The sequence below is a fragment of the Pseudopodoces humilis genome, chromosome 11 (genome assembly GCF_049639895.1).
Source record: "Pseudopodoces humilis isolate 2021_Gansu_Grassland_sample_001 chromosome 11, ASM4963989v1, whole genome shotgun sequence".
Taxonomy (NCBI): domain Eukaryota; kingdom Metazoa; phylum Chordata; class Aves; order Passeriformes; family Paridae; genus Pseudopodoces; species Pseudopodoces humilis.
In genome coordinates, this window is record NC_142210.1 from 431,811 (window position 1) to 456,329 (window position 24,519).

General features: G+C 37.7%; 1 protein-coding gene across 5 annotated transcripts in view; it reads left to right on the top strand.

Moving 5' to 3' along the window:
• UGGT1 (UDP-glucose glycoprotein glucosyltransferase 1) overlaps positions 1–24,519 on the top strand; it is a 44,627-nt gene that overhangs the window by 4,567 nt on the left and 15,541 nt on the right. For 4 of the 5 annotated variants that reach the window (XR_015773430.1, XR_015773431.1, XR_001331920.2 and 1 more), the window contains exons 4-29: positions 394–524; positions 1,360–1,472; positions 2,718–2,892; positions 4,212–4,308; positions 4,904–4,982; positions 5,181–5,281; positions 6,106–6,205; positions 7,320–7,380; positions 8,959–9,050; positions 9,722–9,872; positions 10,137–10,256; positions 11,032–11,117; positions 11,542–11,677; positions 12,588–12,719; positions 14,084–14,248; positions 14,442–14,562; positions 15,274–15,372; positions 16,703–16,726; positions 17,266–17,360; positions 17,964–18,170; positions 18,763–18,894; positions 19,839–19,969; positions 21,289–21,384; positions 21,720–21,822; positions 22,263–22,342; positions 22,808–22,997. Coding sequence is in view for 2 of the 5 variants with exons in the window: in XM_005529621.3 (XP_005529678.1) it covers positions 394–524; positions 1,360–1,472; positions 2,718–2,892; positions 4,212–4,308; positions 4,904–4,982; positions 5,181–5,281; positions 6,106–6,205; positions 7,320–7,380; positions 8,959–9,050; positions 9,722–9,872; positions 10,137–10,256; positions 11,032–11,117; positions 11,542–11,677; positions 12,588–12,719; positions 14,084–14,248; positions 14,442–14,562; positions 15,274–15,372; positions 16,703–16,726; positions 17,266–17,360; positions 17,964–18,170; positions 18,763–18,894; positions 19,839–19,969; positions 21,289–21,384; positions 21,720–21,822; positions 22,263–22,342; positions 22,808–22,997 (3,017 nt within the window). In the remaining 3 variants the exon portion in view is untranslated. The remainder of the gene's footprint in view (positions 1–393; positions 525–1,359; positions 1,473–2,717; positions 2,893–4,211; positions 4,309–4,903; positions 4,983–5,180; positions 5,282–6,105; positions 6,206–7,319; positions 7,381–8,958; positions 9,051–9,721; positions 9,873–10,136; positions 10,257–11,031; positions 11,118–11,541; positions 11,678–12,587; positions 12,720–14,083; positions 14,249–14,441; positions 14,563–15,273; positions 15,373–16,702; positions 16,727–17,265; positions 17,361–17,963; positions 18,171–18,762; positions 18,895–19,838; positions 19,970–21,288; positions 21,385–21,719; positions 21,823–22,262; positions 22,343–22,807; positions 22,998–24,519) is intronic. The other variant, XM_014258396.2, reaches the window with a different exon arrangement.

Below are 24,519 nucleotides of genomic sequence, written 5' to 3' on the forward strand. Positions count from 1 at the left end.
GGATATCCATTTGACAAAAGCTGTAGTGGATAAGTCTGAAACATTTTGCTTGCCAGATTCTTTTTCAACATGAAGTATGAAATACTTTAAGTTCCTTTTCTCTGTGCTGCTATTTCTCAGCCAAAGTTAAATGGGAGCTCTTAACTGTTTCCCTTCTCCCCTGCCCATGTTTACATCCTCAAGAATGTATTCAAGTGTACTCTCATGGATCTCTGTTGAAATTCACTCTCATCCACCTGCAGGATTGGCTGTAATGAAATTGGAGGAGGAATGGTCATGTGCATGCTCAGAATTAATGTCATTTGCTTCTGTTGGTATAAATCTAAGAAGAGAAGCCCCTCTTTGATGAGCCTATGGGATAGAAAGATAACTGCTTGTACTTTGATTTTGCAGGTAGTGATTATTCCTCTTACCAGGAAATGCTGAAAGTGGCCTGCCAGACTCTGTCACCTTTGCAGCAGAATTTGTTGAAATTTTCCCTGTCTTTGCGCTCTTACTCTGCAGCAGTTCAAGCTTTCCAACAGGTTAGTACAGAAAATGCTGAGGTGATGTGCAGAGCGTCTCACCAAGGCTCAGGAAGGAGGGAGCTGTGGAAGGAAACATTTGAGAGTATAAAAACCCTGAACTGATTAACTGCTCTGTACACCTGAGCTACAGAGTGGATGTACATACAAATTTCATGAGGTGCTGAATTTTTGTCTAGAGTAGACTAAAGGATTGGCATTTTGGCAAGTCTGCATATCTTTGTGCCTGCTGCATTAAGAATTGGTGCAAAGATTTTTGTGAGGACCATCTTTATGACTCCATTGGTATTTGTGATGCTGTTCCTGTTGCTCAGCTGAACTTACTTGAAGGTAGTAATCCATATATATATGTGTGTATGTTGTATAGTGAATAGAACCCAGAAATAAAAGTTCATTGTGTTCTCTGTTCTTTTTTAATCTCAGGTTATCATGTAACTCGTTGCAAATTGTCTCACATTAGGATGTGCTATAATTAAATAATACTGTAAAACATCTTCCTTGTTCATCTGGAGTAATTTTGTTGTTTGATATTTAACAAATACAGATGTTTGTGATGTCTAAGACAAAGAAACCGTTCAACCAAAACCCCTACAATTGCAAACCTTGCTTTCTGTACCTGCAACTAACCTTTCAGTTAATAGAAACAGGCTGAGAAATAACTTAAGGCTTAACTCTCCACCTTGCAATTTCACCTTGTATTTAAATTATGTCATAAACATGGAAGTAGTACTAGTTTGGAATGTAGGAAATAATACTGTTTGCTGCACAGCTACACTATTACACTTTGTTCTACGGGCAAACACTCAACCTACATTATTATAATTATTTTATACAGATAGCAGCAGATGAGTCTCCACCAGAGGGCTGTACTCTGTTTTTTGTTGTGCACGGGGAGAAAACATGTGAATTTGACTCTCTTGGAAACCTTTTACAGGCAGCTTCAGACAGGTATTTGCTTAATTTCCTATTACTGGATTAGCTCTTAAGATTTAACCTGTTAGAATTACTGCTGTGAAGAGTTTGTAATAAACCTGTTTCTTCAGTGTTGATTTTTCCTGTCCATTGTTGGCACAGGAGTGGCAGTCTCTTATTTGGTATTAATTCAGATTGAAATGATTGTTTTCTTACCTCTTGCTCTTTGGTAAGTTCTGCTAGGAAGAGGAATGTGCACAGGAAAATTTGGAAACAAATTCTGGACATAGCTGGAAACTGTTGAAGGACAGTAGGAATTCTCAGGAGTGTGTAAAACCTTCAGTACGTAGGGAAAATAGGAGCTGGGCTGCATATTCAAATGAGAGCTAATGTAACAAATTGTTTTACGAAAGACTGAAAGCATGCACAGTATTTTTTTCTCTGTATAGTTTTCTCAGCTTTGACAAAGAAAACCATTACCACACAATATATTTGAAATTCAGATTTCTCTAAAGGGACAGAACTTGATTGTAACTGCTAACAAAAGGAAGGTATAAAATACAATATTTTTTTTTTTTTTTTAAAAACAACCCAGATAACAAACCAAAACCAACCCAAATCCTTACATTCAGTTTGTTTTCAAAATATCAAAACATTTTTGTTTTCAGTATGATTTTTGTAATCTTGGTAATTTGGTTCTTGGAAGCATAAAGACTTTTTTGTCAATGTGCAAGCATATGGCATCTGTAGCTCACATCCTATTCTTCTAACTAACTGGGAATATTTTAAGTACTTCATTGCACTTTAGACAAAATGTAAACAAAGAACATGATACAGTGTTTGTGGTTAGCAACATTTAGAGGATGAATTTCATTATCTCATTCACTCTCTTGTTTGTATACTAAGCCAAGGACCAGGTTCAAATGAATTTGTGCCCTTGGCACAGCTGTTCTATTAGCCTTTTTAATTTTTCATACAGAATTTATGAATCACCATGGGGAGAGAGTTAATTGGAAATTTAAGGAAAGTTGTTAGGTTTTTAAAATTAGGATCATATTAGTTTCAAAATAACTCTTAGTCACTTGTTTCCTTTTCATGTGTTCATTTTTCACAAAGCTTTTATCAATGTGCACCAAGTGCTGCCAGCCTTGATATAATATGTGGGCATAGCTTGACACATGTATTCAGTGAAAAACAATTAAACAGGGAAAAAATGTGCGTCTTGTGTTGAGTGAGGAAATGCTGTGACTCACACTGTCTTTCTTCACTCTTTCCTATTAGGCCGAAGCCATTTTTGTTCAAGGGGGACCACAAATACCCAGTGTCAAACCCCGAAAGTCCTGTGGTCATACTTTATGCAGAGCTCGGCTCAGGGGAGTTCTACAGACACCACAGGAGGCTTGTTTCAAAGGCAGAGGCAGGAGAAGTCACTTACGTGCTCAGACACTACATTGCTGTAAGTATACTTGTGCATTGTAGCAGAGGTATTTGAAACTCAGTAACTGGCCTTGGTTTTCAGAAAGAAAACTGACCCAAGTTTGCTCCCTTTAAATTGACATTTGCCTACTGTCATTGGTCATTTATTTGGAGTGCTCAAAGTTTTACTTTTTTTTAATTGCATGTACCTGAGTAATAGAGAATATTTTAAATCTCCTGATTTAAGTAAGATAGTTTGATTTCACAAGTCCAGACTTAAATTCCAGATGAATTAGACACTTTAGTGTAAAAAAAAGTGTTTCTCTACCCATATTATAGCATAGGAAATAGCCAGATCTTTCACAGGCCACTTTGTTACTGTAGTCACTTGATATAAAAAGCAAGGATTAACATTAACATACCATTTTCAAAACAAAGACATTGTTTCTGTAGTAATTTTTTTGCAGACCCACTTACCACTCCTAGTGCAATTTATCCTGGGTTCCATCTTCTTCCACTAAATCATACATAGCCACTGGATTAGTATTTAAAACTACATTTCAGAAGGTATGAAGAACTAGAGTTCTTTGATTTGTTACCTGAATATTACTAAGTATTGCCAAAATCTGCAGTGTAGCACTCAGGCTTGAATGTGAAAAGAAAAAAAAATAAATAAAAGAAAAAGGGCATCAGCTGGTTCACTTCTAATATTACTTGTACTTTTAATAAGATAAAGTCATACATTGCATACACCTCTTTCTTTTTATAAAAGAAAGTAGTTGTTTATCAGTGTTGGGAGGACTACTTACATTCAAAATTCAGTGTATTACACCTTAGATCTTTAGCCACTGTTATGTGGCTCCTATACAATTCAAAATACTTTTAGAAAGTGATTATGTTTCTCTTAGTAAAGGCAGAACTAATTATGCACCTGTCTTTTGTCATTATTTTATTTCTTGTCATTCTCTGTGGTAACTCTTCAGCGAATGTTTAATTTTTGGACTTCACAGCTGAAGTTCCTTTCCACCCTCTGATTTGATGATGGGAATCTGTCACTCTCTGCTTTGCTCACACGCTGAATCCTGAAAACATTGTTTTGTGTTCCTCTTTACTTTGTGGATTTTGATGGTTTTTTGGTTCATAGAGATAATTCTTGCTTGCTGAACTTCAAGGAGTGTGTTGAAAAACAGTAGGAAATAAAATTATTAGAGTTACTGCAGAGTCCCACGGTGTTTGTTTCTTGGTACCCATTATGTCTGGAATACCAGATTGAGATTTCTTAGCTTTGGGAAGTGGTAGTTTTTTATTTCTTGGATCAAACAAAGATGTCAGTATCACACTGCTGGCTTTTTCTTCCAGAACCCCAGCAAGGAAAAGGTCTATCTCTCTGGCTATGGCGTAGAACTGGCTATTAAAAGTACAGAATATAAGGCCAAGGATGATACCCAGGTGAAAGGTGAATTATTATTTGAAGTATTTTAATGTGAACATTTTAATTTTGCCAAGGTAATTTTGTGTTTGTTTTGCTATGAATGTCTGAATTGCAGATATTTTTCTTTCCTTAGCTCTGAAATCCCTTTTGGGAGCATGTTCCTTATGAAACCGATCTTTGCCATGGCACTTCTGCATTTGTGAAATCCTGGAGTCATGGCCCAGGACTAGATCTTAGTCATGGCACTAATGCAATTAATTTTTACCAGCTACTCTGCAGATGTAAAGCAAATTTTTCTAATTTGCCTTAACTTATCCATCATCAGAGCAGAATGTATTCCCTGTCCCCGGTTGGTGTTTTGTTTTTTGTTTTTTGTTTTTTGTTTTTTTTTTTCTGGGAAGACAGAATTCTGCATGGTTTTTTTTTTGCTTTTGCTGCTTTAATAGAGCACTGATCTCTGTTCTACAGACTCCCATGCATCTGCCAAAACTATTTTGATAGTGTAATCTGTGTGTGTACTTTTTCTTCACATGTGCACATACACATACAAAACCCAGAGTTTCATCTTTTTCTGTTTGTGAGTAACTTGGTGCTAGTGCTGTTCTCTGTGTGTTTATAGGCACAGATGTGAATGCTACTGTCATAGATGAAAATGACCCCATTGATGAAGTGCAAGGATTTCTATTTGGAAAACTAAGGTAAAACTCAGTTGGACTTTGTCATATCAAAAAACTTTTTGCAGAAATGCCAGTCTTTTGCTTTGTTACTGTTTTTTACATGTCTGAGTTTCCTGTATGTGATAGCAGCATACTTTTTTATATGGTAGTTTCTTTAAATTAGCAGCAGACTTTCTTCATGGACACTACAGAAGTTGTTTGACCCTTGTATCCTTTTAGGCAGCTGTATCCTGACTTGTCAGAAGAACTGAAGGAGCTCAGAAAACACCTCGTGGAAAGTACCAATGAAATGGCACCTTTGAAAGTATGGCAGCTACAAGGTAATCTGGATAAAAGCTTTCAGTTATGGCCTACAAAAACTCAATGTAAATATGTTTTCTGGTGTTCAACACTATGGAGGTTGTTAGGGGCTGTGTACAGTTGGCAGAGTTTGACTGTAAATTCCTGCATTCAGTCTCACTTGGAAAATACTTGGTTTTTTAAAGTGCCTTTTATTGTAGAGTCATGTTGAAATAGCTTTTAGGATTGTTTAACAGGACTTCTGACACGAGGATTGTTTTCTGTGTTGTGGAATACAGTAAGCTACTTGCTCTTAAACTGACTGCTTGTGTGGTCTGCTGAATGCAGAAAAGAAAGGGATGTAAAGTTTCTTTCCATGATCACACTTTAGATGTGAAATCTTGAGATTTCTCAAGACAAGAGGAGAACTGTATTTCAGAGTCAATTGCATGCTTCTCTGGCCTCATTCCCTGGAAAACATCTATAAAAGCCTGTGAAAAGGCTTTTCATCCTCTCAAAAAGAGTGGTTCAAAAGGCTGAATGTATGTTGAAGCCACAGGGAATAATTACCAATATCCAGTGGAAGGGCAGATTCTCCCACCTCAGCCAAAGGGAAAAAAGAGTGCTGGTCTGGACTCACTGAAGCAACCTGTAGGCAGCATGCACTGGTTCAGCTGTAGTGGGTTACTTGCTTCAGGGCAACACATAGAAGTTGAACACAAAGAAGATGAGATGAAGTATCTATAGGTGCAGATAGAAAGTGAATTTCCTTAGGTATCAGGGAAAAATGCTGAAAGATAAAGTTATGTCTGCATTGCCTTGTTTTCAGTTTTGAGTTCTTAACCTCTGTTTTTTCACTTCTAAGATTTGAGTTTTCAAACTGCTGCTCGCATTTTGACTGCTCCCCCTGTGGATGCTGTGATGGTCATGAAAGATCTTAGTCAGAACTTTCCTACAAAGGCCAGGTAACTTTAATTTTGACTCCTAGAAAGTTTTATTACTCTCCTTTCCCTGAGCAAGACCTGAGAAAAGCAGCATCGGTTGGGTTAATTCTGACTTTCATTTAGCTGGAAGCAAACACTGGGGAATGTTTATGCAGGGAAGTTCCTCAGCCTACAGTTACAAAGAGGATTTTATGGTGCTTCTCTTGGATGGCAACTGATGTGGACTGGTAGAAAATTTGCCAGAATTGCCTGTGCTGGTTTATTGTGAAATGCATCTAAACCTATTGCATGAAGTCATCAGGAATTTATTGGCTGGGTTTTCTGTTTAATGGTCTTAACATTTATCTGCTCACAGGGTTCCACTCTTCTTCTGGGATCCACTTTGCCAAACAACTCAGTCAGTCTACTGCAGAGGCTGATGTGCAATTCCACTGTTTTTTTCACTTTGTCAGTGACTGTCTTTAACAAATTCAAATCAGTTTCAAAAAACTCAATAATGATCTGGCATGGCCAGCCAGTCTAGAGATATATTTCTCTTGATGAATTCCATTGCCTTGATTGTGAAGATGATATTATAGAACCTCCTCCTTTTTGAGTTGGTGGGAGATACACCTGCAAAGAGAGTAAAAAGAAACTGATTTCTGGTCTTATTTCCCACTACCTGATATTGAGGTGTTATTTAGAGCTTCTTAAGGTAGGCGTTGCATCTCAGTGTGTTTTCAGGCTGATCTTTGGGCTGTACTCACACACTCTGTGATGATGAAATCACTAAATCCAAAGTAAGGAAAGGAATGGGAACCCACCGTGAGGAGTGAAATCCCCTATTTTCTCTTGTCAGCCTCCATCTTTAAGTTTTTGGCAGCTGCACACTTTCATTATGGTTAATGTGAAATTAGACACTGAGAGTTGGCATGTGGTTAACATTTTTGTGCTGCTGGATTATACAGTGTAAGAGAAATGCCGCATCCTACTATTTAATGCACAGTCACCAAGTGCAGCTGCTTCTTGCTGCATCTCTTTATACTAGAAAGTTAATTATCATAATATGTAAGGTACAAAAGGTAGGATAAGTAGATATCTATCCAGTAGATAAACAGAAAGAGGATTCACAGCATCATGTTTTTATTTTTTGTAGAGCCATAACAAAAACAGTTGTTTCTTCAGAACTCAGAGCAGAAATTGAAGAGAACCAAAAGGTAACCTGTCCAGAAAGTGCCTTTGCACTTATGTTTATGTGTTGCTCAAGATAATGACCCAGTATTTTCATACACAACCTTGTAGTATGCATCTGGGAAATGACAAAGTGTTGGATTTTCAAACATGGATGAGGAACATAATTAAGCTTCTTTGCTCAAATATGAAAACACTGCTTTTGTTAGAAATTTATTGCTTGAAAAGCAGCTATATTAAGCATCTTCATACAGTTTTAACAACGCAGAAGAAAATTAGTTCTTGTTATCTAATTTGAGATGATGTTTAGAGATCTGTATACATCACTGATCACTGGGAATAAAGAATAAATTCACAGAATAAATTCAAAACCTGCCATGGCTTTAGAATGATTCATACTGTGTGGAGGAAATGATTCCAGTGTTGGTGCTTTGAGAATGAAACTAGTGAAGGGATAAAATTTACCAGCTAAGTCTAGATGTGCTTTGAAACAGAATCATAAAATCCCACAGGTCATGAGGGGCCTCTGGAGGTCACTGAGTAGGCTCTGTATTTGCAGAAGTGTTTCAGACAGCTCAGCTGTGTACTTGGCATTAGCAAAGCACTGAAAAACCAACAGCCACCTGGGAATTTTGTAAAGGCTTTTGTACAACTTTGTGCAACTAAAATGTGGCAGGCAGTGTGGTCTGGACAGAGTGCAAAATAAAAGTTTAATATAGTAATGAAAAAGAAAGTCAAATGGCAGTGTTTGCTGGATGAGCTACATTGCCCTATTCACACATTTCAGTCTTATTTGGTATTATTAGAAAAAAGACAATGTATGTTAAGTACACGTAAATTGTTTAGAAATCTAATCAATGATATTTGGTGAGTCTTGAGGTAAATGCAAAGCTACTTACAAGTCCCTTGAGGTTCCTGTTCTGAGAGAGAAATGCCTTGTTCAGTAGTGATAAAATCAGAGGAGAAGGGATGGGGTTTGACATTCTTGTCCCATGTGGTTCTGGAAAGGACAAAGTATAGGATGTAACTCCAAGCTAAAGCTATCTGGTGGCCTTTCTGTGGTGTGTTAGATCAGACTCTGGTCCACAAGTAAACCCATGATTTTGTGGATTCATTTTTATTCAGAGAATACCTGGGCTACTATATCCAGACCAGGCTATATCTAACCCTGCCCTTCAGAGCTGTTCTTTGCTCTGCTCACTTTGTGTGGGTATTATTTGTTAGTTAAGTTCACTGCTACTTTTATGTTAGAGTTCACTATGTAATTATCCACATTAAGATACAATTTAACACTCAGTTTTTCTTCGGGGGCCTTATTTATTTAATAAGAAATGTAAATTTTTTCTGATCAGAAGCTACTTTCCTGTTCTTGGTACTTCACATGGTACTTTTGTTATTCCTCTGTTTGCTTTGCTCACAGTATTCTTGATGGTAGTGTAGTAAAATATCCAAATACAATGTTTCTCCTTTAGTGTTCATCATGCCTCTAAATAGAACTTTGTGACTGGTACTGCAAAACAAGACCTATTGGAAAAAAACATTAAACTCTTTAACAGTATTTTCTGTGCAGAGCACTTGTATAATCTTTTCCTACTTCATTTCAGTATTTCAAGGGAACGTTAGGATTGCAACCAGGAGATTCTGCCCTATTCATCAATGGACTACTTATTGATTTAGACACTCAGGATGTATTTAGGTAGGAATGTTTTATTTTTCACAATAATTGCATTCTGTTTAGAAACTTGCATCTTGCAATCTGCATGAATGATAAAGTTAGACAGTTTTGAACCTTCTTCATAATCTAAGCTATGTTTAATTGATAAGTACTATAAAAAGCAAATCATGGTTCCTTGTCTTCAAAGTGCATTTTCAACAAAAAAATCTAATGTGGACAGTGAATCTAAGAACATCTAAGTGAAAAGTGGAATACCCTTGAGGATTGGAATGGGAAGTCACCTTTGTGCTGTTCTTTTGACCTGTGCTGTGGCTAGCGAGATGTTGGCTTGTCAGACTGTCAGTATACAGATTTATTCTGAAGACAGCAGACCAATTCTCAAAGGATAAATCACTGTAAATTTTTCGTCTAGAAACCATCCTATAGTTTTGTCAAGATGTGTTTCCGTTTTATATAGATACATAACGGATTAGTTATCCTGATTTAACATTGCTTTTCTTATTTATACAATACTAATTGAATAGATTTAAGTCACCTCAAGTTATTTAGGACGGTAAGAAATAGGTGATAAATAAGAACTAATGCACAAACATGGCAGACTTGTTTATACCTTTCATCTGTTAAGCCTGAGGTGAAGAGCAAGTTATTTGCTGTGGGGTTAAAATTCATCCCCATTTTGCTTTTCCTTGAAGCTTGATTGATGTGCTCCGCAATGAAGCCCGTGTTATGGAGGGCCTGCACAGCTTGGGAATTGAGGGAATTTCTCTACACAATGTCCTGAAGTTGAACACCCAGCCATCAGATTCTCACTATGCTGTGGACATCAGAAGCCCTGCCATTTCAGTGAGTATGGGTTTTGATAGAAATACTTGATTTGCTGTTGGGCAAAGCATTCTTAAGATGTCAGGGCAGCTTTTGTCCTTGTCTCACAACCAGCTCTGAAAACGCAGTGAAGCAAAAAGGATAATAAGGTTATAATCAGCACTTTTTAAAAGCTTAATTTCTTACTTATACAGTCCTCAATATAGCATCTGATTTGAAAATATTTCAGTCTCAGACCAGAGCAAGAGGACTGTTAATGATTTAAATGCCTTTCCTCTTTCTTAGTGGATCAACAACCTTGAAGTTGATAGTCGGTACAATTCCTGGCCTTCCAGTGTGCAAGAACTGCTGCGGCCCACATTTCCCGGCGTGATCAGGCAAATTAGAAAAAACTTCCATAATTTTGTGAGTAATGATCTGACTGGATGAAATGTGTGTTTTGTTTTGTCAAGAGCAGAAACGTCAGCTTTTGCAGGTTACCTTGCATATACCCTGGATTCCCTGTCACTTAAATAGCTTGAGAGAGAAGTTGCTTTTCTAAAAGGTGTTGTATTAGTAAGTTATGGCTGAGGTTCGGATTACTGAGCATGATTCTGTGGCATCTGTTAGATGCCAGTTGTTTTGTCATGGACAAAATTACCATCTGATAAATAACAATTTGGTCTGAAACAATTTCAACTTTGTTATAATACCTCAAGTTGGTTAATGAAATCCGTCAGATTTGTTAACTACTGTCTTCTTAGCAGAGTTAAGACCAAATTCATTAGAAAGGACCCATGTACCAAGACTTAAAAAATGATCAACAGCCTTCAGCTTAGTCCTGGATGTCCTTTTAGTCTCTAGGTAAATTACTTAGATCTGATGAAGAGTTGCAAATTGTGCACTGTAACTCTTGTCATGTGACAAAGTGGCCCTATGCACAAAAAGAACTCTGATTAGGGGAAAATAGGGACTTGAACCATCTGAAGCTGTGGGAGCTTTGATGTGTTACCTTTTTCTCCAGAGCTCAATACTTTTAACATAGAAATTTTTGAATTCTAAGACAACAATTGCGTGAATGAAGGGGGCCCTACATGCAGTCTGAATGGCCCAGTTCTGTCTGGGCTGGGACTTCAGAGAACATCTTGGCAGCATTGGCTCTCCAGGGCATGAAAGCTTTTCACTTGTTCTTTTTGTACAGGTGCTGATAGTAGATCCTACTCATGAGACCACAGCAGAATTACTGAATGTGGCAGAAATGTTCTTCAGTAACCACATCCCGCTGAGGTAATCACTGTTTTAATGTCTGGGGATTTTTTTTCATCAGTTTTATTCATGTGACTTTTGCAGTTGTAAAATTTTCATTGCTAGGACACTGCAGAAATGTAACATACCTCATAGTCGAATATAACTTTTTTTTTGAATATAACTTTCTCTATTAGCAAAATATATATTTGAATATAACTTTCTCTATTAGCAAAACAGAGTTCAGTTTTTTAACAGTCCAAAGGAAATTTAAAGTTTTGGATGGGAGAGAGATGAAAAGCAAGATTTTCATGGACTTGTCATAGATGATATGTCCTAAGTTTGATTACTGGCTGCTCTGCTCCCAAGCTATTCTAGAAGAAGCTTGGGTTTAAGATGAAGATTACAGCCAGCAGTTGTATGATTCTTTATAAAAATGATGACTTGGGGATTTGTGTGATTGCAGGATAGGACTGGCCTTTGTGGTTAATGACTCTGAGGATGTTGATGGACTTCAGGATCCTGGTGTTGCCCTCCTTAGGACATACAATTATGTGGCACAAGAAATGGACAATAATTATGCTTTTCAGACTGTCATGTCTGTAAGTATTAATTTGAAAGGGAAATTAATGTTTTAATATTTTCCATGTACATAAGATGTGTAATACCTATTATCTAATATGTAGATAATGGAAGGAATTGTTCTTTGGCTTGGTCAGTGTGCAGAATATCTCCAAATACTGGTACCACAGAATACAAATGTGTCCTTGCTTCTGACCTAACTTCAACAAGTGAGGCTAGGTTTCATTGTGACACTTAACACTTATGTGTGTTTTTCTGATCCTGTCCCTTTGCTCATTCTGTCTCTTGAGTACTGAATTGCTCCATCCCTTCAATGTTACAATTTGGTTTGAACGGTTCCAGCTGGGTACCTTTGCCACATCAAAGGATAATACAGGTGCTGGTAAAAATAAGTTTCACTTGTGGTTTGATACTTATACAAATTGGCAAGCTGGGGCACACTGTGATGATGTTAAACTGCTGGTTATTTAAAAGTTAATTTTATTCTTTTTGAGTGTGTATTTGTAGCTCAAAGTACAATCTTGTGCCTTCAAGAGGGAAAGAGTTATCAGCTTTACGTGTGAGGTTGCATTGTTCATAAGCATATCCCAAGTTCTGAAGGAAAGGTAGCTCCTTGGATATGCTTTATCTGAGGCTTTTTTCCCCAGACAACTATTTTCCCTCCTCAAATACCTTTTCTAATTAAAGATGCAAGTTATTATTTAAAGAAATATATATTTACCTTCTTCCAATCTCGCTAGAATGACTACAAGGTATAGAAAGATACTTATAGTGGCTGCAAGTGCTTAGGAGCTGTTGCAGCTGATAAATATGAATATAAGTTTTGCAGTCTGGCTGTTAATGCCTTACTATAAATACTTTAATACAGGTGACCTTTGATAAGGGCAGAGGCTTTACAGTTGCAGCAGTAAACTTGTGTTCCCCTTTCAGATATATAACAAAGTGAAAACAGGAGATCAGCTGAAAGTGGAACATGTTGTTAGTGTTCTTGAGAAACAGTATCCTTATGTGGAAGTCAGCAGCGTTCTGGGAATTGATTCTGCCTATGATCAAAACAGAAAGGTAAGAATTCATGAAATAGACCCTTATTGAAAATATAATTATATGCAACTTCTTGATCCAGTTCTCTTACCAGCCAGGTTACTATTTTGTTACCACATTGGGGGACTTCTAGTAATACGTTACTGTTTTATGTTCAGCATGAGCTTTATATAATATACATAATGCATATAATGTAATATATATTTTTTAAAAATCTTAAAAAAATTAAAAAATATATGTTAAGAACCAAGGTAGCTTTCTTGTGACTTGTAAGTCATGTTTTCATTATGGAATGCAGACTGCAATAGCGTTCAAAAGTGTTTGCAAGAAAATCAAGGTGATGGAATGGTTCCTGAAAAAAACAAGAGGTTAACATTGTGAGGGATCAGTGTGGGGCTTCTGAATCAGTATTTGAATACTATGTGAGATAAAGCCATGATTATGAATTTAAAATGCCTTTTCTATAGCAAGACATTCAACAAATTTCTGCAAATAATTCTTGAAGTGGTTTTTAGGTCTGATACTTTTCTGTACGGAGAAAATTAGGAGGCTGGATCACTACTGAACCAGTTGTATGTGAGATGAACCAGATTGTTTTTAAAATTTGATTTCTATAAAAACAGAGGTTTTATAGGGGGTGTTTCTTATCTTTTGTTGTTTTAAAACAAATGCAAATACTGTCACCAATGGCTCTGTAACACACATGATGCTGCCTACATCTGTAAATGTCAGGAGTGCAGTCAGGGTTACAGAAAATTGGCTCATATGCATATGGGTCTTCCAGCGTAGGACAGTGAAGAGAAAAACATTTTTCGGAAATGAAAATACATAAAATTAAGACAGGCATTTTTGTATGAGAGGAGAGGTCTCAACCAAAAACTCTAATCAGCAGAACCTAGTCAACTTCAACTTCTAACAGGGTATCTGTCAATGCTGGTGCATTTTTCAGTGCTTACACGAAACAGGGAAATATGTCGTGACAGAATAACTCCCTGCCTCACAAGTAACTGTTTTCTTACATGTTTAAGAAACACATTCTTAAAAAAAAAAAAAATTCTCTACCCTGTCTTACATTACAGCTATCACTGCTTGTGCTGCATTTGCTTCCACAAGCAAAGTCATGTTTCCTGTTGTGCATCTTTTGCCGCTACCAGAAAATGCTCATTGAAATTAATTAAAAAAAATAACTTAATGGAGTATTTTGCACTTCTGTATTGTGAAGCAACTTTTTTCTCTTTGAAACTTCAGAGGTTTCAAAGATACATTCTGTGTGCCTAACAGAAGTGGTAAGGATCTCGTGGTGTGTTTAGACTTGTGGATATGTTTATGGCTTATTAGGAACCTTTGTGGCAAAAGGCTAAAGCTGCTTCTGTTCCTGTCTTTAGGCAGCAAAAGCTTATTATGAGCAAACGGGTGTAGGCCCTCTCCCTGTTGTCCTGTTCAATGGAATGCCTTTCCAAAAAGATCAGCTGGATCCTGATGACCTGGAAACTGTGACAATGCACAAAATCCTGGAAACCACAAGCATCTTCCAGCGAGCTGTATACCTGGTGGGTGCTGAGCTTGTCTGTGGCTCGGGAGAAACTAGATTTGGAAAAGCTGATTCACAAGTCCCTGGCTACATATTACACAAGACAACTTAATTTTCATAATTGCTTTTTTTTTTTTTTTTTTTAATTAAAGTTATGTAAGGCAATTTTATATGTGGAATAACAAATAATGCTTCTTTCCTCTTTCCTTCAGGGTGAACTATCTAATGACCAAGATGTGATTGAATATATCATGAACCAGCCTAATGTTGTTCCAAGAATTAACTCAAGAATCCTAAGGTCTGACAGAGAGTACCTAGATCTGACAGGAATGAGTAAGGGATGCTTTTAATTGTCTTAAACTTGAAGTGTCTGAGTGAAAAAGACTTGCTGTTCCAGTGGAAAGCTCTAGTGGCAAAGCATTAGCAGCACCCAGAGTGATGACCCAGCCCTGGTGCAGGGCAGATGTTATGTACAACATTAAATGTCTACTGATTTTCAGACTGGGAATTTGTTTTGTTTTTACACAGACCTTAAGGGGGAATATGATTCATGAAGCTGAGAAATTATATAATGCATATAGCAGCAGTTTGTTTCTTAGTTCTGACCTTCTTTTGAGCAGGGTTGACAGTAATCTCTGGAATTTCTTCAGATTTAGCAAAATGTTTCCTTGCTAAAAGAACACCCAATACAGTGACTGCAGTACAGTGACATTACACCTGCCTTTTTTGAGTTGCATGAAAAACAGTGACACAGTGGATTTTTCAATGTATATTATTTACATATACTGGTGTCAACTAATTGAGACTTGGGCAATTCTTTCAACTGACTTCTGCCTATCAAATATGCAATGTAGTTATTGATGTAACTTCTGATACTGCAAAATTCATTTCTCTGCCTATTTATTAACAGTGAAAATGAGACATAAGCAGTATCACAAGGAGCAAAATGGGATGTGTTCTTAATGTTCGGGTAATAGTAATGATGTTATTTTCATTTTACATGGAATAGTTGCTTTGGCATTTAATACTTGTTCTCTTCCTCAGATAACCATTTTGTGGATGACTTTGCTCGATTTACCACATTGGATTCTAAAGATAAGACAGCTGCTGTTGCAAACAGCATGACCTACTTAACAAAGAAAGGTAACATCTGTGGTGGATTCTGAATCCAAATCTGCTTTTATGTGTCTTTCCCAGCATATGTGCTGTTCTTCACACACTGAGCCTTGTCAGGCCTGTGGGTAACGACATAGTCTGTTAAAGGTTTCTTTTTCTTTTAATAAGACATGACATCTGCACGGAACAGGAACGTTCCCCTCTTTAAACCCAGTCCAACCTCTTACTGAATAATGAGGTCTCACCCAAACTGCTCTTGCTGTACTGCAAGTGGCCCCCAGAAATGCAGAAGTGTAAGCAAATGACTAGAAAAACATAGAAGGGGTTTTAGCTCTCTGTCTCATAATTCAAAATTGCTAAAAGTTACATGGATTCAGAAGAAAATTCTAACTGCCCTTTATATAATGGCCATTATATAAGGTGGTCAGTGCTGGTTTTGTTGCTCCAGTGCATGTACTGCTTTTCCAATGGCAGTATTGTCACAGTTGCACGTACAAGTGTTAAAACTTGGCTGTACCTCTCAAGTGTAGGAAATGCATGCACAGACGTAACACAGATTCTAATTGGGTCTAACCAGACATCATCAGGTGTTTCCTTTATCCATTTTGATTATATTTCAGAAATAAGCTGCTGTCATTTGACCCAAATCCTCCTGTTCCTGTCTCCTGTCTTTACTAGACTGTCCCAAGTTTCCATGGTCCTATCTCCAGTCACTGCCATCCATGTGCACTACCTGAAATGTTCCTGTTGCTCTTCCTGTCTCATGCCTGCTCTTTATTCATGTTTAGTCACTTGGCTTTGAACAAGTTTCTTGTGTAGAGCATTAATTAAATCCACACCTCGACATGCTTGTTGGAAAGTGCATTAATTTGCAATTCCATGGCTTGACATTTTTTAGTTACTGCCTCTTCTGCCACTTAAGATGTTTAATAACTGCTATCTGATTACAGTAATACTGTACCACATTTATTTTCTAAAGAAATAGAGAAGTTACATGTGTTGCTGGCTCAGCACCAGCACTGATACAGCATTGCCATGCTGGTTTTTAAAGAGGGAGGATAACAGCACAATGGCATGGCAGTGTTTGTAAACAGTCTTCAGAATGATGTCTTCACCCTACAGTATGAAACTGGTAAAATGTAATATAACTAATGCTGTAGCATGAAAATCAAGCATCCATCTGGTTGAGGGGAAGAAAAAGTCAAAGCTTATTGTAATAAAATTAGCACAAACTTGTTGCTGTTGGATCTGAATGTAGTGATTCAGTTATGCTGCAGCTTCTTGATACACTTTGGGATTACATCAAGTTATTAATGTGTCTTTCCTTTTCTCCTTTCCTTTCTGCTCTTTTGACCAGGAATGTCTTCCAAGGAGATATATGGTAACTCATGCTTTGGCATTTCTTATATTGTTCTTGGAATTTTCTGGTTCCTTTATAACACTGGCTTTAGAACCAGCAGGCAGTGAAGGAAGCTGTTGAAATGCATGTATGCTCCAGCACTTTTGTCTTTATACAAAACTGATTTTGTAAACTAAGAGCTTCAATATAAAGAAATGATATGTGTGCTGGATTTCAACCCCAGGTGAAATCTGCAAGCTATTTATGTTTCTTTATAATTTGTAATTGTAAAGGTAGCAAACAAACAAAAATACTAAAAGAATCCAGCTTAGAAAGAGCAATGCATGCTGTCCCACATGGATTTTCTGAAAGACCTAATAAAGACTAATATACCAATGCTATTGATTTTGTCTTGCCAGGCTTCATAGCTTAGGTTCATCCATTGCTGTTCTATGGAATTTTACTTCTTTTGAAATCTTTGCATGTGTGTCATAGTTTACCTCCAAATGAGGAAAGAATGAAGCTTTCCTTCCTTTCACCCTTTTTTTTTTTTTTCTTCTTTCTTTTTGTAATAATTGCAGATGATTCCTTTGTCAGACCAGTTACTTTTTGGATTGTTGGCGATTTTGATAAACCTTCAGGGAGGCAATTGTTGTATGATGCCATTAAACATCAGGTAGGTAATGTTTTCATTGGAATGGGTTAGCAGTGCTAACAAAGCACTTGGTAAAGGTTTGTTAAACATAAGTTTTGCATCTTCCTCTGTATGACCTGGAGAGACTGGTTCTCCCTGCAGGGTATCCAATTTCCAGCCTCATCTTTTTTGTAGGGACTTGAACACTGCTGATCTTAAGCTAGAACAGAGTACAATGCATGTTCTTTAAACCTGTGGTGTTAAATATCTGTGTTTTTGTTTGGAGATAAACATAAGCATTGCTCTCTGCTCTGTCCCATTGGTTCTGGGAGGAAAACTGAAACATAAAAATGCACAGTGTACAGCTAAATCACTGGTTTGCCAGACTGAGTGGTGACCATGGTCCTGGATTTCTTGGGTAGTACAGGGTTATCTGGAATATTACTGTCACAGTGGTGCCTATATGTTAGCTAAATGTGCGATGTTAAATTAGTTAAATTATCATTTTAACCTTGTGCTGTTATTTACCCAATTTGGAACCTGGTATTCTGGTTAAAAAATGCAAAGCTTTTGCTGTAGTGTTTATTATGTATTTATTATATCTGAAATTTAAAACTTTCCCATTACATGTTCTGTTAAACACAGAAATCCAGCAATAATGTTCGAATTAGCATGATCAATAATCCTAGTGAAGAACCCAACAGCCAGAATACCGTTGTAGCTAAAGCCATATGGGCAGCTTTGCAGACACAAACCTCAAATAATGCCAAGAACTTCATCACCAAGATGGCAAAAGAAGAAACTGTGAAGGCACTGGAGGCAGGAGCTGACATCTTGGAATTTGCTGTTGGGGTAGGCATGTCTGTTGGCGTTTTCATGGGGAGGGTGCTTTGCTTGTTCCTCAAATTAATTTTTTGGTGTAGTATCTTCATATGCAAAAGGAACAGAGACAAGTAACACTGTTGGATTTGCCAGTTTTTTTTTTTTTTAATCTTTGAAGGGATTGCCCAAATATAACAATCCATCTAAACATCAAGTAAGTCCTCATACACATCAAAGCTATGTAACTTGGAAAAGGCAACAGGAACATGGGTGCAGGGATCTACTTAAGTGAGTCAGCTGTTTCTTGGGTGGTTAAGAGAATAATATTTTTTTAAAAGCTGGGAAAAATATACAAGGGTATTTCTCAAATTGGATTTTAAAAAGTTAGGCAGGAAGATTGGAACTGGTCTAAGTAGCTGTGGCCCATAAGAGCAGAAGTTAGGATAGTATTTGAAGGTGACAAGCAAGAACTAGGTTTATGACCACAAATAAAAGGGGGCCAGAGAACAGTTTTAGCAAGGTATGAAGATGTTCTTGAATGGAAACAAAAAGGTGTCTTTTAAAAAGTGTGTAGATGTCTAGTTTTCTTCCTATTTCAATGTCAAGTATTCTTTTCTTTTAGGGCATGGACACCAATATTTTCAAAGAAGCCTTTGAATCTCCCAAGGTGGATTTTGTTCTGTCCCATGCTGTTTATTGCAGAGATGTTCTAAAGCTGAAGAAGGGGCAGAGGGCTGTGATCAGCAATGGACGGGTGAGATGATCAACAGACAGTGAAAGAGACACTCCACATATGAGAAGGAAGCAGGTTTGAGCAGCAGAGTCTGGGAATCAGACACAGGAGTGGCAGCCTTTTTTAGGTTTCAACAGTCTTTAGCACTGTTTCCAGTCTGATTTATTCACACCTGTGTGACCTTTTCTTTTTACTGTGTGCACTTAGTTGGCATTTGGTACAAACAGGTCCCTCAATAACAAAGTTGCTTTCATGCTGCCAGTGAATTGAGTCCAGGGGTGATGAGAAGGGGATGATAAATTTGCAAGATTATACTACTTCAGTTTAATGAGCAAAATGCTGCTGTATTTTGCCCTGACCAAGGTGTCTTGGTCTCTTCTACCATCTGTTTTTATTACAGTTTATCTGAAATGAGGTAAATGATGTTACAATGGTATTTCACTGCAAATTATGAAACCCAGCTTTGTACAGTATTGGGTTTTCTTTTGTCATCTGCTTTTAGTCAGGAAAAAAAGCCCTGCAGGTCCCAGTGGTTGCTGGATATTTGAATAGGTTAAAAATCTCAGGTGATAAGTTGTTGTATCCTATTTTTCTAATTAGCAAAATAGCATGACTTGTCTAGGTAGCTTCTAGGCTTCTGGAGGCTACAGGAGGGAGATCTGGTGGAGTCTTGCCTGACTATTAGAATTAGACTGGTATTTTGCTGCCCCTTCCAGATGTAGTATTTCATGTATAATTTCATGTGCCTGACCCAGTGAAAGTTTTAAGTGTGTATTTTATGCCTTGGTATGGGACTCTCGGTTTTAGCTGGATTTACATGTTAAACTCTGCTGCCACTGACATTAATACAAGCCTAAACACTTGGCTTCCACTGAGACTGGGCTGCAGTATTTATTTAATAGCTCTGAATTTTGTTTCAGTGTAGCCTTTACCTAATAATGTAAAATTTATTTTTTTTTTTGTAGATTATTGGCCCATTAGAGGATGGAGAGATGTTCAATCAGGATGATTTCCATCTCCTTGAAAACATCATACTAAAAACATCAGGACAGAAAATCAAATCTCAGATTCAGCAGCTGGGATTTGAAGAAGATCTGTAAGTAAACATAAGGAGCCTCCTGGTAATGTGGCTTTCTGAATCTGATTTGCAATTCATTTATGTGCTGCTTGGCCTATCAACATAAAAATTATTTTATATGAATACATTTCCCTGTCAGTAGTACTGGAATCCTGTAAACTGCTTTTAACTTCTAAGAGAAACACTAGGAAAAGAGACAGAAATAATGAAAGGGAATTCATAGTTCTAGACAGTTACTGCACAAAGCAGAGATGAACTACTCAAAAGAAAGTAATGTTGAAGTTCAGAAGAACAGGAGTCCCCTGTAGGTGTTTGTGTTGGAGCATGGAGCTGTGGAAATAATTTCTACCATACTTTCCATCACATTTTTCTGTGATGCTGCTTGACTGCTAAGGGCTGGTCAAGTTAAACATGAGGTCTGGTCTGCAGAAATGTTGTGTGATTCTAATCCCATCAGAACAGGTTTTAACTGTGTCCCAAGCACTTCTGCATCCATTGGGTGGTGGAAGAGGGCATACTTTGAAAGTAGGCTAGTTCTGGACAGAGCAATGGGTTTGGGGTTTCTTTTTATTTGAATGATGCCAAGTTTTTTGTGAAAAACTTTTGAGATTATCTGCTGCACTGGAAAATTCTGTAGAGCTTAGTGGAGTTTACCAGACTTTTGAGTTTGGTAGGAACAATTTAAACAGCTGTCACTGTAAATCTCTGATACAGTTAATTCAGGAAAAGCTGACACACCTGGTTACAGTTTGGCTTCTTGGAAAAGGTGTGATGTACAAATCAATTTTCATTGAACTTTCAAGAGATTTTACACCTTTAAGAAAGATTGAATATATTCTTAAAATACTAGACTGAAAACTTGTGGGAATACTAAAAAGGAAGAAGTAGTCAAAAGTAATTATCTTTTATGATAGGACCCCTCTCAAAAGTTTATCCACTTACAGGATTGCTTCCTAGTGCTCGGAGTTGCAGTGTAAAATGGGAAGAAACTGAAAAAAGGGCTTGATCTGAATGGCTTTCAGGTCTGAGTGGTTGGTGAAGATCAGGAATGCAGTGACTGTAACATGGCTGACCCCCTACAATACAGCTGTTCTATATTTGTTGGAGTTAAATCCTTTGGTACACTCAGTAATAAGGCAGCAACCAGTTTTAAATTACTGGTGGATAACCTCTTAAATATGTTTATTTCTTCAGAGCCTGTGTAGAGAGGTAGTAGAAGTGTTTGGGTATCTGGATTATGTTTGCCTTCTCACATTGCTGCTACCTGGCAGAAATGTGATCAGTACAGGCATTTTGTGGATAACTGCAAGCCTTTTTTTTTTTACCCCTCTTTTCAGGGCAAGTGACTTGGTAATGAGAGTGGATGCTCTTCTTTCTGCTCAGCCAAAAGGAGAGGCAAGGATTGAGTATCATTTTTTTGAAGAACGATACAGGTATAGAATTGCTGAACAATTCTTTTCTGTGTCCTTTAACTTTCCCATTGCTCTATGTTGCATTTAATTAAAATTAAAAAAAAAAAAATCATCTAAGCAGCAGTAGGAAAGTCCCCAACAGTTTTCAGGAGATCCCAGAAATTAATTTTATCTCCCTACCTGTTTGTATAAACATACATGTGTGTGCCTATTTTTTTCTCTGTTTAGTTTCTGAAGGTGCACAGCATTTAGGGAGGAATTTCAGTTCAGAATGAGATGGATAGCAGTGGGTTGTAATGTGTTTCAAGTGTTTATCCATATGTTTGATACTTTAAAAATGTTTTTCTTCTGTTTAGTGCAGTTAAACTGAGACCAAAAGAGGGGGAGACATATTTTGATGTTGTGGCTATTGTTGATCCTGTGACGAGAGATGCTCAAAGACTCGCTCCGTTACTTTTGGTATGTAGGCAGGGTTGTGAGCAACTTCAAATTCCATCATTTTGGAATGTTTGCTTCCTCTTTGACTGTGTGGTGACCAGTGGCTTTCTAATAGTGTGTCTGAGTTTCACAATGCATTTGTCAGTGGAAATGCTGATTAGGCTGCACTACACACTAACAAGATCATGCTCAGAGAGCTTTTAGTTTGACTGTTCTGACAGCTTAGTTTGCAGTGACTCTGTTCTTGAAAGTCTCAGCATGCCAAAAAGAATGCCTGAAATATGAGGAGCAGGTAACTGTGCTTAAAACCACCAATTAAAAATGGGGGGATGGTAAAGCAAATCACAAAGAGGGAGGATTGAGAATGGGCAGGTAACATCCACCCTGAGGTCTTGTCTACAAAACAGCGGTCAGCTCTCCTCATTAGCATTCTAAGGAATGTCTCTTTCTCATTACTTTAGGTTTTGAACCAGTTGATAAATATGAACCTGAGAGTGTTTATGAACTGCCAGTCTAAGCTTTCTGACATGCCACTGAAAAGGTAAGCAGTTCCATGGCACGGGGTGGGCAGAGAGAGAGAGAAACCTGTTGGACTGTGCTAGCACAGAGCATGGTCAGCTGTCCCATAGGAAGTCTCAATAACTGTTTTGAGCTCATTTGTATAATAGCATAATTTTCCACAGAGAATCTGGGAATTTGTGGATGGCATGAAGTAATTCTGTTTTACAAGTTGGGTGCTTTTAATTATTATTTTTTTTTTTTTGTATTTATATAAAATTAAATAACTTCTTGGTCTTAATGCTTGAGTATTGGACAGTCTGTTTTGGTCCTTCAGGATAGAAATTCTGACCTGTCCTAAGGTTAACACAAACTGTGTTGCTTTGGACAAAGTCTTGGAGACATTAGAGTTCAGGGAAAGCTGACGCCACCTGCAAATTCAACAAGAGTGAAATATTAGCAAATTTTGGCAGATAGACGTTCTAACATTTTCTTTCTGAAATTTCAGCTTTTACCGCTATGTTTTGGAGCCAGAGATTTCTTTTACAGCAGAGAATAACTTTGCTCCAGGACCAATTGCCAAGTTTTTAGATATGCCCCAGTCTCCACTGTTCACTCTAAATTTAAATACTCCTGAGAGTTGGATGGTGGAGTCTGTCAGAACCCCGTATGACCTTGACAATATCTTCTTAGAGGAGGTAAGAGAAATCATCATGTTCCTGCTGCATTTAAATGGTAGTGTTTTTCCAGGGCTTGTTATTTTTTATGGGAAAGAAATCCAGAATTTTAAAATGCCAATAAACATAGAGCTGTGGATATAACTGCATTTGCAGACCTCTGAATGTTTTCTAGGAGGGGAAGCATAAGCTCTCTGACAGCAAGACTGCTATTCTCAATTACTCATGGATGCCTGACCCAGATGTTCAGACTACCATAGGCTTGAAGCAGGTCCTTTCCCTTGCTCCTAGAAGCCACCAAGCTGTTTTTAGCTACTTGTTTATTTTCACAATTCTTGTTAACTGGCAAACACTCCTGTGGTCCACAGAAGGACATGCAGTCTCAATGCAGCAGTAAAACCATGCAGCAGAAATCCACTCAGCTGCTGTAGGTTCAGGAGCTTGCTGCTGCTTGAGCAGACCTTGAGTCAGACTGTTGGACTGTGGATCTGGGCAGTGCTGCCCCACATACAGAGGGAGAAACAGGGAAAACCCCTTTTTTATTTACTTTATTGGAGAGTTATTACATGCGTGTGTGTGTAAGGAGACTGTCAAAGCCTGCACAAACAGATCTCTGGAAAAGTGAGTCTTTACAGCCTTGTGGACATCACAAATGTGGGTCCCCTTCTCACTGATCACTATATTATTAACCCTTCTGCATCTCTCTGATATTGTTTGGGAATATGATATTGTATTGTGGTATATCTGGTATTGCTAATCCTGTACTAGTTGTTCAGAAATCTAGCAAATTTGGTCTGTGTTTTATGGCTTTGGTTTAGGAGTTTCTTGCTTTTCATCTCTTACCCTAACTGTAAAGCCATAAATGAAGCATTGATACTACATTTCAAGTAGTATCTTGAATCAACCTCTGATTTCCATGCCTGCCTCTTAGATTAATTGAAAACCTGAGAGAGAGGGGGATTAAATGCTTCAGGCATTCAAAGTGCATTCCTGAGCTTCCAAATAAACAGCAGCTTTACTTTTGCAGGTGCACCATTTCCAGTTCCCAATGTGCAGTCGGTTGGTGCTGTAGCAATTAAAGTGTCATTTTGGATGTGCAATGAGAGGAGATGCTTTGTGGGATTAGACTAAGATTCTGCTTATGTACTGTCCTCAGGCTACATCTGAATTTGGCCTGGTAGGGACCCAAGTCTTTTGGGGTTGTGTGGGGGTTTGGTTTTTTTTTTTTTTGTTGTTTTGTTATTTTTTTCTCTTCTCTTTCCTTGGGACCTTTGTTCAGTGTAGGAAAAAAGGAATGGCTGTTTCCTGACAGTACCCTAGCACATTGTAAGAGTAACGCAGAGCAAAACAAAACGTTTATTTCAGATGGCTAATACTAGGTGAGACCAGCTTTAAACAGATTTACAGTCAAAATTCTGGATTCCATCATATGCTTTTTATGAGATACCAACTCCATTCTCCAATAAATATTAAAAAAAATAAATTGTGGAATAGAGCAACAATCCTCCCCTTTTCTTATCCTAGCGTGTGTTGAGATTCAAAT